At 38.8% G+C, this 15,393-nt stretch overlaps 1 protein-coding gene across 12 annotated transcripts in view; it reads left to right on the top strand.

Moving 5' to 3' along the window:
• Positions 1-15,393, top strand: part of SMARCA2 (SWI/SNF related, matrix associated, actin dependent regulator of chromatin, subfamily a, member 2) — a 169,836-nt gene that overhangs the window by 52,021 nt on the left and 102,422 nt on the right. For all 12 annotated transcript variants that reach the window (XM_039544652.1, XM_039544656.1, XM_039544650.1 and 9 more), the window contains 7 exons: positions 1,384-1,510; positions 2,994-3,167; positions 3,430-3,603; positions 7,001-7,171; positions 12,510-12,563; positions 14,001-14,131; positions 14,333-14,393. In XM_039544652.1, the coding sequence (XP_039400586.1) occupies positions 1,384-1,510; positions 2,994-3,167; positions 3,430-3,603; positions 7,001-7,171; positions 12,510-12,563; positions 14,001-14,131; positions 14,333-14,393 (892 nt within the window). The remainder of the gene's footprint in view (positions 1-1,383; positions 1,511-2,993; positions 3,168-3,429; positions 3,604-7,000; positions 7,172-12,509; positions 12,564-14,000; positions 14,132-14,332; positions 14,394-15,393) is intronic.

Raw genomic sequence — 15,393 nt, 5'->3', positions numbered from 1 at the left:
TAAAAAGCATAAGTTACAATTGTCTTTTTAGGTGTGAGCAGTTCTCTAGTCTGGTTGGTGTGACATTTTGCTTTGTAGTAAATTCATTTACCAGGTTGCCAACTACTCTATTAATGCTATTATCAATTTCTTACCTGTGTTATATTGTGATGGAGAGAAGATGAGTGATTGTATAGGTTTGGCTATGAGTCTGTTATCCTTTTCAGGAGGGAGTAGGATCAGCCTTTTAATTTATGTAATCAGACTTCCCTTATAAATCTCCAGAAGTGTGTATGTCACATGTAGCATGAGTAGACTAGATAAATTCTCATCTCCACAGCTTTGTAAAAAATGGGGACAGAAATTCTCTCCTCTGGCTCCTGTTGGTGATTCACTTGCATTGCAATGCAGATCGTGGCCCAAAATGTTTAACGACTGGACCACTTAGAATTCATTCAGAAATTCTCACTGTTTATTGGTTATGATCCATGTTTATCTAGTTGAAAGAATTCCGTGGTTGAAATTACACTGAAGTTAGACAGCACTATATTTGTAAAAGTGCCAAAAAGCCAAAAGGAATATTAAACCACATATACGTAGTGTTATTAAAAGTAGCATTTCGGGGTCCATGTTTGTCTGTCATTCACTGCCTGATCAAATATGCTGAATTACAAGTAAAACAAAACAAAACGCCTCTTTACAAAGATTATATAACTACCAGTACTACAAACTCAGTTTGGAATTTGAAAGTGAAGGTGTGTTCTTTCTGGCTTGTGCACCATGGTTGGTCTTAAAAGAGTTTGCAACTGGAAATTAATTTCTGTGGGGGCTGAGTGAGCTGGAATAGAATCCAGCTTGCACTGTAATAGCTTTGCAATGCCAGCAGTTTGTTTAAAGAATAAAGAAAGTGAAAACTTAAACTTTGTCAGTAGAAAAAGCACATAGGATTTTGATCACCAGCAAGAAACAGTTCTGCTAAATAAGAATGTTCCATTCTTACACAATCACTATTCTGACTGCAATCACACTTTAAAGAGACCTAAAATAATACCCAATCGTTCTATAACCTTTTCTTCATGCTTAACAAACTGGCCTGCAAACACAAAATGCTTGAAAGCATGAGTAGAATAAATCTGCTGAGTTGCTGTTCCTATACGACTAATAGATAAAATGAAGGGGAGGAGAGAAGAGAGAGAGTCTTCATTGTTTGCTATCAAGGGTATTCCTGCAGAGTAAATGTAAGTCGGATTTTTCTCTCCATTCCTAGAAATGCATGTTCATTCAGAATAGTTGGGTATTAGAAATTGACTGGGTGTCTGAGATCTATGGCTTATGTTGCCATATAATATTGATAACTACTGACAGATCTTTCCTGATATCTTTCCACATCCTTTATCATCTTAGACTTCAGGCTCGAATTGCTCACAGAATCCAGGAACTGGAGAATTTACCTGGCTCTCTGCCTCCTGATCTGCGAACCAAAGCTACAGTTGAGCTGAAGGCACTTAGGTTACTGAATTTTCAGCGCCAGGTAATGTCTTTTGCTGAAGGGAAATTTTTGCAGTGATCACAATCGAAAGTGATCTTTCTTCAGCACAGGATATATTGGCAATAGACATTTATGAAAGTACTGAGTTTAAAGAGGAATGTCAATATTTGAGCAAACTTAACTGAAAAACACTATCCATAGAAATATCAAATGTACATGATCAGTATCTTTTGTTTCTGTTATCACTGAAGATGCATGTGTTCTCTCTCTCTTCTCCCCCTTTCTCCCTCCCCCCACCCGTTTAATCCTGCAGTGTAGTCCTTAAAATCCTAGATTTATGCTCTAGACTTTCAGGGAGATCACGAGGATGGCACAAACAGATCAGAAAGGAGGACAGGATAGGCTGAGAGTTCACAACCCCTTGTTCAAATACAAATCATAATAGAGGTCTCTTTTCTGATAGTCTCAAAACCTAGTGGGTCAAATTTTTCTAAGAACCAGTTGCATGTTCTCAGTGATACATGTGTGTGATTGTTGTGTGTTCCTCACAGTGACCCCTGTTTTCAAAAGGCCTGTGGTAATGTGCAGGCTGTGCAGCTAGGCCCAACAAGAGCATGTCCAAGATATAAGTTTGCTCAGATCTTGGGTGCAGACACAGCATAAGAATTTTGCAAAGGGGCTTTGCTGTGCCAGACTCCCTAGACCCTTGCCATTTGGCTGTCCCAGCTGGCCTGAGAGCAGCAGGGGTGTCAGTTGGCTGCTCTTGACCCTGCCCCTATTGGCCAGCCAAAACTGGTTCCTGGAAGAAATCTTTGGGACTAGCACAGTTTAGCAGTGTGTATACCATGCTATGTGTATCCTCCTCCCCACTGCCCTAGTGATTCCTTTATGGTAGATCCTTGTCTGAGGCCAGTTCTCAGGAGCAGCATGCTATTCATTCTGTGCATTTAGAATTGTGTGTCCGTGTCTCTCTCTCAGCCTTAGTAATTCCCTGCTGCTTCCGCCATCCCCCTATCTGATGTTGAAAATGAATGTCCTGTCGATGTGTGTGGGGTCCACCAAGCTCAACATCAGATTTAAAAGAGAACACAGGTCATCTTATTCTACCATGCTTTGTTAAAATGGATTTTCATCTTGGTTGGCCCCTTCCATGCCAGCAGGACAATCATTTTCAACACTAGCTTGTGAAGGAGGAAGGAGTGTGACATCTGCCATGTTTGACACCTAATATCAGACGCACCACTTGTGGAGCTGCTTATATAAGTGGAGTTCATACTTCTCTATAGAAAGAGGAAGATCCTACAAAGAATCAAGAGCTTTTTAGGATGATGTTCACCTTCTTGCTGCATCTGAGGATTACAGGATCTAAATTTTCAGTATCTCAATGGAAAGGGAAAGGGAGAAGCAGGATTGAAGAGCTCATAAAAAGTTAACTTTCTACCTTCGTATGCTGTATTGGTGACTAAAATTGTTTTTCTGTGTGCAGAATGGTGGTTTTTTAAAGTTTGTCTCTTCTTGCTGGTAGCTAAGACAAGAGGTGGTGGCCTGCATGCGCCGTGACACAACACTGGAGACAGCACTGAACTCCAAAGCCTACAAGCGCAGCAAGCGCCAGACTCTGAGGGAAGCCCGCATGACAGAAAAGCTTGAGAAACAGCAGAAAATCGAACAGGAGAGAAAACGTAGACAGAAGCACCAGGTATTTTAATCTCTGCTATTCCAAAATTAATGTATTCCAGATACAGAGAAATGCCATTGAGGTAAGTGTTAGACCTTGCTTTGCTTGGCCAGCTATCACTGTTTTATATTTAGGGATCCCAGAATACAAAGATATGTCTTACCAGAGGCCATTACAGTAAGCAAGGGAAGAGTCCAGAATTTGGGTGTTCGGAGTTTTTAAATCCTGTGTTCTGTCAATTATACTACAATGTCTCAGCTGATTTATTATTTTCTTTCTCTAGGAATATCTGAACAGCATATTGCAGCATGCTAAAGATTTTAAAGAATACCACCGGTCAGTGGCTGGGAAAATTCAGAAACTTTCTAAAGCTGTGGCAACGTGGCATGCCAATACTGAGCGTGAGCAGAAGAAGGAAACGGAGCGAATTGAGAAAGAAAGAATGAGAAGACTGATGGTAAGGGGTCTTTTGGTAAAATGCCAACGCTGGCATGCTCTATAGTAACAATTTTTAATGATATGAGAGTGGGGAGATAGTAATGTGTTGTATTAAGATGTAGCATATTTTTATACTATTGGAAAGAGTTAGGAAAAACAAATTAATGGGCTCCTGAGCATTAGGAAGGCCACTGTGTAAGTTACTTTGTAACTGGGCATTGCTGATCAAACTTTGCTGCAAATACTGAATGTTGCAGTCTTCAGATTTGACTGCCAAACAGCCTGTTTGCTAAGTATATATTAGATAAATTCAGTATCTGTTTGATACCTGATATATACTCTCAAGGACTCGTATATTTCCTTTGCATGATAAGGGCTCTCTGATCAATTAGATTTTAACTAATATGAATCTAAACATACGTGTGAGATTAGTTGTATGTGCTTTATAGTGGTGGTAGTGACATTATTTGTTTGACTTTGTTCACTTTGAGTCATATTTACTTTTGTTTGAGCCATATATACTCTTGTGTATATTTGTCTAGTCTCATTACTGGTAATCTGCTCATGACAGTATAACTGCTGTTTTGTAACCTCCATTAAATCACCTAATCTTTCTACTTTCATACTTCAAACATTTTTTACAACAGTGCAGGTATATTGCAAAGTCCATTAGTATATTCACCATATGAAGACCATGTATTTTTTTCTAACCTTTCCATTATAGTTCTAATAACTACTTATGCCTCTATTTTTTGCAATATTAATCAGGAACTTAGTTTGATTATGATTTATGTGCCAAAGAATACATTTGCTGTGTAAATTATTTTTGTAAAAAAGTTAAAGGGAAAAAGGTTATTTCAGTGAGTAGCAGTAACTATCTCTCCTCTCTTCACTTGTTTCTTCTAGCCCACTCTGGCTTTTTAAAATATATGTATTTAAGCAATGATGATAAATACAGCATTTTCTGGGAATTAGTGACTAATTCCAGCTGACCATTAATCCCCAGAGTTATGGTCCAAAGAAAGCTAGCAGCAAGAGTATCTTTCTTCTTCTTTCCCTCCTCCCAGCCACCTAACAATAATACTACTCATAGTTTCTTTTGAGGGGAAAGTGTGATGGGATGGCTTCCCATGTGACCATGTCTCTTCAGAGTGCTGTCAAACTGATTGGCAGGAATGTCTAGATTAGGAAAATAGCTTGTGTTTTTATAACATCTTAATTAACACATTTTAATGAAGATAATTTTATATGGGACTTCGCACCTAACGTAGACAAGGCAAGTTGTGTTTAGAAGTGTGTTAGCTGGTCATGGTTATCACCTTAGAGTAGGCTAATATTTTCTTTTTAATATTAATAGAAATCTGGTAACTTTGTGATCTAATTCTATTTAACAATAGGATTCACTGAGGTCTACCAACAGGAAATCTAATGACTGGGAAACTGGTTATTCTCCATTTTTACAAGCATTTGAGTGACACACTTTTCGTAAGGCACAACACTAGTGAAAGAGCAAGTAAATGTCTAATTTGGATGCAGATATGGGGCAAAGCCTCAATGCTTGTCCAAAATCTGTCACTACCAACTATAAGGGCTGACTAGATTGGTTTTAAATCGTTAAATGAAAAATACAAGTACATGCAAAGTGCAAATGAAGGATTTGCAGGGGAAAAGAACAAATCTTTTGGCCCTGAGGCCTTTCTCAAGGTTATATACCAGAGGCAGCCAACCTGAGCCTGAGAAGGAGCCAGAATTTACAACGTACGTTGCCAAAGAGCCACAGTAATATGTCAGCTCCAACCTGCAGTGGCTCCTGCCTGCCGGCAGTCCCACCAATCAGTGCCTCCCACTCCCTCCCCATGCCTCCTGCCCACCACGATCAGCTTACGCGGTGTGCAGGAGGCTCCGGTGGGGAGGGGAGAAAGAGTGAGGGCATGGCAGGCTCGGGAGAATGGGGTGGAGTGGGGGCAGGGCCTGGGGCAGAGCAGAGGTTGAGCAGTGAGCACCCCCCAGCACATTGGAAAGTTAGTATCTATAGCTCCAGCCCCGGAGTGAGTGCCTATGCAAGGAGCCGCATATTAACCTATGAAGAGCCGCATGCGGCTCCAGAGCCACAGGTTGGCCACCCCTGTTATATACCAATCTACTTTAAAGAGATACTTTAGACTAGCTGCTCAAACTGTTGCCATGTTAATTATCAGAAATAAAACATGTAGATGAAAAAAAGTACTCTTGCTGTTTTAAAAACATTTTTACATCCTGAGGTGAATGAGCTGATGTCAGTCCAGGGTTTGTATGTTAGGAGCACATAGGTCCAAAGTCATCGCTAATAAAAGTGAGGGGCAGCAGCCATCTTGATGTACCCTCAGACATGCCCAGAACACTAATATCCACTGCTCGCCCCTGAGGCTATCTACCTGTGGACTGTGAGTTGTCATCTTTGTTTTCAAAGACAAATCACTTGAGGGCCATCTTCAATCAGATTTGCTGTCAGGGGCACTTCAGGTATTACTACCCCAGTGCTTACCAAATTCACAGTTGAATTCTTGTGAGGACACAACTCCATGTTGAGCACACTTGGCCTGTGTGTGCACTACAGAGCCTGTGCTGGCATAGCTATCCCCGAAAAGCCACCTCGCAGAGACTGAAGGAGTTCTGCTGGGGTAGGAAGACTGCCTCCCCAAATGACGTTAGCTATGCCAAGAGAGGCCCTCTTCTGTCAACCTAGCTGTTTCCACACTGGGGTTTTTGTCAGCATAGCTGTGTTGCTGGGGGTTTGGGTTTTTTTCACATCTCTGACCAACATAACTATGTATATAAGTTTAAGTGTCAGTCAGGCCTATGCTATGTAGTTATTTCATTCCTCTCTTGAAATGTAGCCCAATTCAGTGGCATTTTTATTTATCTTTTACCCTATATACTAAGAAGTTTATCTTTTAAAAACTAAATCTTTTAAAAAGTCTCTTCTCCCCTCAAAGACCACATCTAGATTAGGAAAATGGTCATGTTTGAAAACATGCTAGCACGAAATCCTCCTCCTAATTCATAATACTCAAAGATTATTATTTATATTGGGTGAGATTTCCAAAGCACGAATCAGAATTAGACATCCTGCTCTTATTACCTTTCAGTAGGAGTTGCGTACCTAACTACACTTTGAGCCTTTGAAAATCTTCCCCTTTGCAGTCTTATATAAGGCTGTGAGTTTCCTAGGGCCTTACCCATTCAGTGTGTCAAAAAGTATACAGTTCTTCCCTTCCTGACCCATTTCTTTCGTAGAAGGTCCTCAAGTTATCCTGCACCTCAAAAATGGGAGTCGAAGACATTTCAAATACACTTCTGTAGTTCCAGTGCTAGTGGTGGTGTTTCTTCTCTGTAAGTGTCTAGACCATGAATGTTGTTTTTCTCTGTGTTGGTAGGCTGAAGATGAAGAAGGCTACCGTAAGCTGATTGATCAGAAGAAAGACAGACGTCTGGCATACCTGCTGCAGCAGACAGATGAGTATGTGGCCAACCTGACTAATCTGGTTTGGGAGCACAAGCAAGCACAAGCTGCCAAAGAAAAGAAAAAGAGGAGGAGAAGAAAGAAGGCAAGTAGAGAACTGAGCTACAACTAACATCTCCCCCCTCCACCCCCTAATGTAACTGTTGGTGGGTAAGACCAGAAGAAACCACTGTGATGATCTTGTCTGATCTCCTGCATAGCACAGGCCATAGAACTTCCACAAAATAATTCCTTTTGAAATAGAGCACATTTTAGAAAAACACTCAGTCTTGATTTAAAAACTGTCAGTGATGGAGAATCCATCACAACCCATGGTAAATTGTTCCAATGGTTAATTACTCTTATGATTAAAAATACACATCTTATTTGCAGTCTGAATTTGTCTAGCTTGGGCTTCTAATCATTGGATCATGTTATACCTTTCTCTGTGAGATTGAAAAGCCCACTATTAAATATTTGTTCCCCATATAGGTACTTGTAAACTGGAATCAAGTCGTCCCTGAACCTTCTTTGTTAAGCTAAACTCTGCATTGGTCTTATGTATACGAGCTTGCTTGAAATTTTATTAACTACGAAATTACTAACATTAAATGAGTATACGTTTCCAAAAGTCTAGCATAAGAAATCATGTGGTTTATGCTATACAAATACTGAATTAGCTCTTTAAGTGTCAGTTTACTAATCAACATGAATAATTCCATAGACTGGAAGGGGGACAAGATTAGAAAATTTCACTGGGTTATAAACTTGATTTATTAATAAATATTTAATAGGCAAAAATTAGCCAACCTACTATCAATTAGCAATAAAGTGTGTGTCTCTTAAATTCTATCGATTGGGAAGGTGAGAGAAGGGCTATCTTATGCCAACAGAAATTGGTCCAATAAAAGATATTACCTTACCTACCTTGTCTCTTGTAGTAACATAGGATTTGTCATAGTGAACTACTAGACCATTAGTGTATCAAATCGGGTGGGTTTAGCAGTGCTTCAGAGAGAGACTGAAAACACCACCATGAAGTGCTTGCTAATTGTGCAGTGTTTCACCTGGAGGCACAAAAAGTGAATATTCCTTCTTGATACCTGCAGCCAGTTTGCCCTCTGAACAGTTATCTTGAACCTTCCAATTCTGAACTCAGCTCAGTCCTATACATAGTTGACAGGGCAAGTGGACAGAGCCAGAGAGAGATCGTTTTGTTTATGCTCATTTTGTGCAAATAGATAGAAAACAACACTATTTCCAGGCTATCTGCATTCTGACCATTTAGTATAAGCCTTTTTAAAATTCACTTTGGATGCTATGAAACATTTCTTTGTTAGTCAGAGAGGGTATGGCTGGGAGTTAAGCAATATTATTTACTTAAAAAAATAATTCTGTAAGTGAAGTCATTAAATAATAGTTTGGTATTTTCATGACCCCTCAATTCTTTGAAGGATGGACAAGATGACCTTCTAGATGACTATCTGTAATTCTCATGGTATGAGTATGCTTAATATGAGAGAGAAGAAATAATGGCTCAGAACTTTATTTGCTTGTTCTGCATAAATAAAGAGTGCACCTGCTAATTTTCCTGGCAATTTAACCTTGCAGAATTTGAAATGCTTGCTTAGGTTTTTCCACATAGAGTAATAGCATTCTAAGTACAGTAACAAGCACCGAAATATAATAACTGGACAATGTTAAGGAGGATAGACCTCAAAAGTACCTTTCCTCCCCTCCATCCCCCTCCAAAAAATGTCAGCTGTGCCTCTTTAAGAAATACGTCTGTAAAACAGAAAGGGCCCACAGCCCTCCAAAATGAGGAGGCAATATCTTAAAAATAAAAATTTCAGAGTACTTGGCCTACAGTCATGGCAAGAGCAGCATTTGATTTTAACACACCTAATTCTCCCCACAGATATCACACAGCATCACTGTACTTGGCTTATACAGTGGTATAAACGTAGTGTTTCCTAGTATTTCTGTTGACACTCTTGTGTCATTTGTATCTGTGAATGGACCTATTTCAGTATTTTCTTAGCGTAAGTCTGTGCTCAGATGAGAGCATCTTCTGGTGATGTCAATGCATGCATAAGTCTCTAATGCTGAAAAATCGTGTCCAGACAGACCATAAATATCTGATGCAATGTGTTCTGCCCAGCTCAAAACATAAAGGAAAATTAGCAGTAAAATTTTGTGCTTTACCCTGATCATCTTCAGCCTCTTCATGCTAGTGAACTCTGCCATCAAGCCATTTTGCTCATCTATAAAGAAAGAGATGAGTACTAATAAATATGGCTGTGTTTGTGCTTTGATTTATAACTGTGATTTCATTTGTTACTTAAGTTTGACCCACAGTCAGCCAGCAAGTTGACATTGTGCTTCTCAGCCATATCCTTTGGATACCTCTGTTCTTGTATTACCTAATCAATTGAAAATATGGTTTAATCAATTAAAAACATAATTAAGTATTCCATTCTTACATAGGAGCAGGACAAGGGTCCTTTAGGCTTGCTCCCAAGGGTGTACACTGATGAAGTGGATGGTGCAGAAGTGCTTCTTTTCAGCCTCACTATTTATAATTAGGAAATGAAGCCTATTTACCCAAGAGGCCAGACTGCTTACAAATAAACCATTTTGTGCTCTTGGGGAAATAGGGTTTGGGATTTTTTTTCTGGGTATAATTCTGCACTTGTCTGGAATAGCTCCTTTTGAACTGCTCTGGTCTGTTGAACAAGTGCGGAATTGGACCATTCACTTTCAGTGGAGTTGCTTCTGATAGGAGCTCAAAATTTTTTCAAGTTCTGTAGATAGTTTGTACTGTACAAGTGGTAGGGAAAGAGACGGAGAAGTTCATGATGTAGTCTTTTGTTTAGGACTGTAGCTGACTTTCTCAAATACTCCAAGCACATCTGTGATGTAGACAGAGTATGTCTTCAGTATTAAGTACATGAGTGGCAGTGTTTTACCCTCTCATATGTTTGCATGTACACCGCTTTCCATTTGTATTGTGAAGACGCAAGAGTAGAGCCAGAATAACCAGGAGCGTAGCTGAGATGAGGCATTACTTTATGAAATAGTAAATGGGACATCTGCTCTGTAAGCCTATTGGTGTCTGAGATCAGCTGAGACGCATCTCTTTATAAACAGACCATATCACTGGCTGTCAAGGTTGGACATTGTTTCCAAGTCCTTCTCCTAGTCCCACTTCACCCACTGAAGTTCTCAGCCATAGATATGAAGAAAAAATACTTCAGTTCCATACAATTGTCATCGCCCCTCAAGTTATCCTCTGTTTGTCTGCGGCATAACTGAATAACCAATGTGGAATACCCTCTTTTAGGATCATTGCTTAGGTTCATAGTTTTAAGAAAAATATTAATATCCTAAGCTTTGTATAAATTATACAAAATCAATGTTAATCAGCCGGTTTGTTTAAGCAACAACCATCAGCACTGACACAATTTGTTATCCTACTCACAAATAGGTCTGACAAAATGAAGCTTAGCAACACAGACACTTTACTTTGGTTGCAGCCATTCCTTACCCTCCCTCAAATATTTTAGCATAATTAATAAATATATGTAGGCTTGGCAGAATTCAATTTTTTTTTATAATATTGACAAATAACATCAGTGTATTTGTAATCATTTTTTACCAATTTAAGTATTCACAGTTGCACAAAATTATGGGTTTTAAGCACTTTTTTCCTATTTTTATTCATTTAAATGTTCCCAGTTTCAGGAAATTATGGGGGCGAGGGGGTCAGAGAATAATGATTTAATGACAGTAGATGTTGAGATTCAAAAACTTAAAGCTTTATAGCTGTTAAAACACAAATTGTCAACATCATATGTCGAAATATACAAAGTAGATATCCTTATCTAAGTAGATCTACTTATCAAACTCTAAGAAGTTCTCAAGGAGCTTTCTTACCTTGCCTATCTGTAAATTGCAGTTATCATCAGTGGAAATACTTTTTCGTCAGTTTCTGTGTGTAGGCTGAAATCGATGTTTAACGACATTTACCAATAAAAAACTAATCCTTCCAAGCCTAAATATATGCAAGATTCTTAGAGAATTGCCCCAATAGTTCATCTATATAAGTTTGCTTTGCTACTTTCACTTTAGGGCATTTTATGTAGACATCAACTGTTAAAAGTGAATCTGAAGACATTCAGATACCTTGCTGGCAGTCACAGTATGAAAAAACAAAAACCTCAAATAGTATAGAAAGATGGAGATCCAAAGGGAAAAAATTGTTTGCAGACTACAGAAAATAAATCACCACAAAAATAGTTTGTCAGAAAGAGACACCCCTCAGCCCCCGTACTTCTGCCTTATTGAGACGAATAAAGCAATGGCATTATTTTTCTCTATGGAAAGAAGGGAGAAGAAGCTGAAGTGTAAGAAATGCATGTAGGTATGCAGAAAATGTGATTCCCACCAGTTGGTGCATATATATCTCCTTTGTCTACTGTCAGCACACTGACTAGCTGGATTTAGGGGGTAGATTTTCCAGACCTAACATACCTCAAACTAAAGTCAATGGAGTTACCTTGGCTTTACACTGGTGTGAGAGCAGAATTTGCCCCACATGGTATTACCTAGGTATTTCTACCATTCTTTCTTTCTTCCAAGTTCCTACTCCTTTGAAACACCAGAATCTGCTGAACAAACAGGCTCAATTTGAGGTTGGGATGGGCAAACATAGTGTTCAGAAGGATAGATAAATCCTGAATGTCTTTACAATTATAAAAAGGAAAGTTAGCTTTTGTTGTTTTAGCCTACATTGCCATCTAAACACACATATTACTTAAAATAAGGTGCTAGCCTGTAAAGAGTGACTGTCAAAATAGCCCATTTTTACTAACAGGATCTTCTTCCTGTGCATTTTAGGTCAAATCTGCTTTCTGTAGTGACAAAGGTAAAATTATACTCCAGTTAGCAGTGCACAGCCAACACTGCAACAGGAGGGGGAGCTGGATTCTGTTTCTTCTTGCACATCATGAATAGAATTGTTAGCCAAGTTCTAAGTGCAGGGGCAAATCATGCCTTTCACTGACCCTCATGCTGCCCTGTTGCCTTAAGTGGGGTGGCCTAAGGCATGACTTGACGTTCAGCATGCTTATTACTGGTGGTGATGCATGGGAAGAGCAGATTCCAGTTTGAATTGGGAATCAGTTTTTCTATGTTAGCCCTACAGTCTTGTTACTGTAAACTGAGTGACTCTGATCTGGAATTATTGAGACATATTTAACAGAAACCCCACAATACCATTTCTAGTCACTTTTCAGAGTGAAATAGCTAAGATCCCAGTATGGAAGCCAAAGCTGTTTTAGGAACAACAAACAGCAAAACATATGAAAATTATTTTATAGTTCATACTTGGTTATACTCATCTCAGTTCGAACATAACATTTTTGTCTGTGTTTTCATTTCAGAAGGCAGAAGAGAATGCAGAGGGAATGGGATCTGATCTTGGTCCTGATGGAGAGGTAAACATTTTAAAAGCCTTTTTCTCAAAGGAGTAGATCCTACTAAATAAATCACATTATTTATTGCTGGTTGTTAAATATCAAGGAGCCAGATCCCAGAACCTTTACTTGCCCAAATAATCACATTGACTTCAAGGGACTAAGTACAATGGAACTACACCTCTAACCTGATATAACGCTGTCCTTGAGAGCCAAAAAATCTTACTGCGTTATAGGTGAAACCGCGTTATATTGAACTTGCTTTGATCTGCCGGAGTGCGCAGCCTCTGGCCCCCCCCCCCCCCCCCCGAGCGCTGCTTTACTGCGTTATATCCAAATTTGTTTTATATCGGGTCGTGTTATATCGGGGTAGAGGTCTACTTACATTGGTAAGGGTCACAGGATCAGGCTCATGTGTATTTGCAGATATAGTTTATGAATACACATTGACACAATTGATAATATTTCACAGTATAAGTAAAGTGTATTTAGAACTCATACTGTAGAATTATGATGAATATGTCATCCCAGGTTATCTTTATAAAATACAATCTGGTCATTTTAAATAAAATTAACATCAAAATATAAAATAAGCATTTATTTGAGGATTTAACTTATTATAAAGTAATTTGATTTCCTGTATTTTTCCCAAAGTTTGCTATGGCTCCTACTGGCAGTAATAGATGAATCTGTATTCTAGACTTGAGGCCCACTCCATTCAGGTACCTAGAGCAGGGATTTTCAGTGAGGTAGGATGCACTGTCACTATAACTTTCTTCTTAAATTATGCCCAGAAGTGCCTAAAAAGATCCATTTTTATAACCAGTAGAAAATATATCCAGCTTAACTATCCTCCCGTACAAGCCATTTTTAAAAAAGATCTGAAGCCTAGTCTCTGGAGCATTGTATATATCTCTAAGTATTCTGAAAATCCCTTTCAGCTTGTGCACATCTACGTGTAAAAGTGGATTTCTTGAGATCCAAGTCTGTGTAGTACACAGTTTATTTGTCAACTATGGTTGTAAGCAAACATTATATTATCACATCAGTAGGAAATAAGCCTACGTTGGACAAGCACATCCGTTCCCTTCCTAGTATGGGATAAAATGTGCTGTGTTGTGATGGCTCCTTTGTCTGTCAGAAATAATTGCAAATGAAAACTTCTCCCATCATGTTCTTTGGACACTAAACTCTTCAGAGAGGCCAGTAGATACTTCTGGCTCCATAGTCCCCTCATTCAGTTACACTTAATATTGGGATATGCCTTTGGATGATACTTGTGGAGATATTGTGACCTACTGTTGGCTTGGTTGCTGACCAAGAAACTTTTGCTGTGCTTTTCAGTTTCTTTGTTTTTCTTTTGAAGCTTTAACTTTGCAAACTGTTGTTTGCTGTCATTGTCTCTATGGGAAAGAAAGTCCAGATGTCTTACACTGTGACATTGGCTTTCACTTTTAGCCCATTGATGAGAGCAGTCAAATGAGTGACCTTCCAGTCAAAGTGACTCACACTGAAACAGGCAAAGTTCTTCTTGGACCAGAAGCTCCAAAAGCAAGTCAGCTGGATGCTTGGTTAGAAATGAATCCTGGGTAAGTAGCTAAACAAACGTAACAGGATTTTTAATAACGACTTTCATTTCTGTTGATACTTGTAACAAGAGAAACATTGTTTCATTACCCAACCTTATTTTGTTTAATTTATTTGGCTCTTTATAAAATGGTTTGGAAACATATTGAATCTAAGTGGTGTTTTTTTTTCTAAACTCCTATCCTTTTGGCTTCCTGGACCAGCTATGAAGTAGCTCCTAGGTCTGACAGTGAGGAGGAGAGTGACTCTGAATATGAGGAAGAGGTATGTGTACTTACTTATTGCATGTCTAAGAGCATATGAGGGGAAAACCTTGTTTTTCTCTTTGGTGAGAAGAGGGGGGTGAAAATCTCATAAAGGAAAGGAGCAACACATGAAAACAATTGGAGGGACTATAGTGCCAACAAGAAAAACTAGCCCTTAGTGCAACATAGGAGGCGAGAGGAGTATGTATTCCATTTCTGGTTATTTATAATCATGATTCAGAACAAACAAGGAGATTCCTTTTGATAACAATATTCTGTGACAGGAGATATGGTGACTGTTCTGAATAAACTGATACCTTGTATCTGTCAAATCCACTTTATCTCCATATGCGTAGATTTGTATTTCTGTTAAGAGACATACTTTCTTAATCCGTCTATTATTAAAAAGCCACCAATTTCCAGAGAGGAGGACAGAACAGGCAAATTTTCTGTTTGTGGTAATCAAGTGTTTGATTCAGTAATAAGCAAAATTATATTAAAAGCATTTGGTAGAACACATACACAGATCTGTTTTTTATAGACACATGTAAGCTTTTTTCAATTTAGCCTGATTTTGTTGTTGTTTTTCTTTTCTTGGTAATCTTTCAATGAGAGTAGTTGGCTGTGACCTTTCAGGCAACAGACTGTAAAGGGGGGGATGATTAAAGCAATGACATGTCAGTATATGTTGATTTGTCTACCTTGTATCACCAGATCTTGGGTGTGCTCTAGGGATAAGGAGGCCAATGCAATTTCAGTTACTGCAAATGTGATGATGGTAGCGGGAATAAATTCACCTTAGAGTAGTTTTATTTATTTAGTTATTTAAGTTAAAGACTTAAAAATAAGCCACTTGTGTTTGGAGGGGCAATTCTAAATATTTTCTGTTTAGTTCTGTGGGTTGCAGGCAGTGGTGATAGGGTGGAATTTTCACTCACCACTCAGAATGTTAGTTGTTTGAATATTGTTTTTATCCTATTTTAATCTAGAATCAGAAAATATTGGCAGGGTCCTGAATT

Source organism: Mauremys reevesii, linkage group 6, assembly GCF_016161935.1.
Source record: "Mauremys reevesii isolate NIE-2019 linkage group 6, ASM1616193v1, whole genome shotgun sequence".
Classification (NCBI taxonomy): Eukaryota; Metazoa; Chordata; order Testudines; family Geoemydidae; genus Mauremys; species Mauremys reevesii.
The sequence above is the reverse complement of the archived record's forward strand: the minus strand, read 5'-3'. Positions and strand labels throughout refer to the sequence as shown.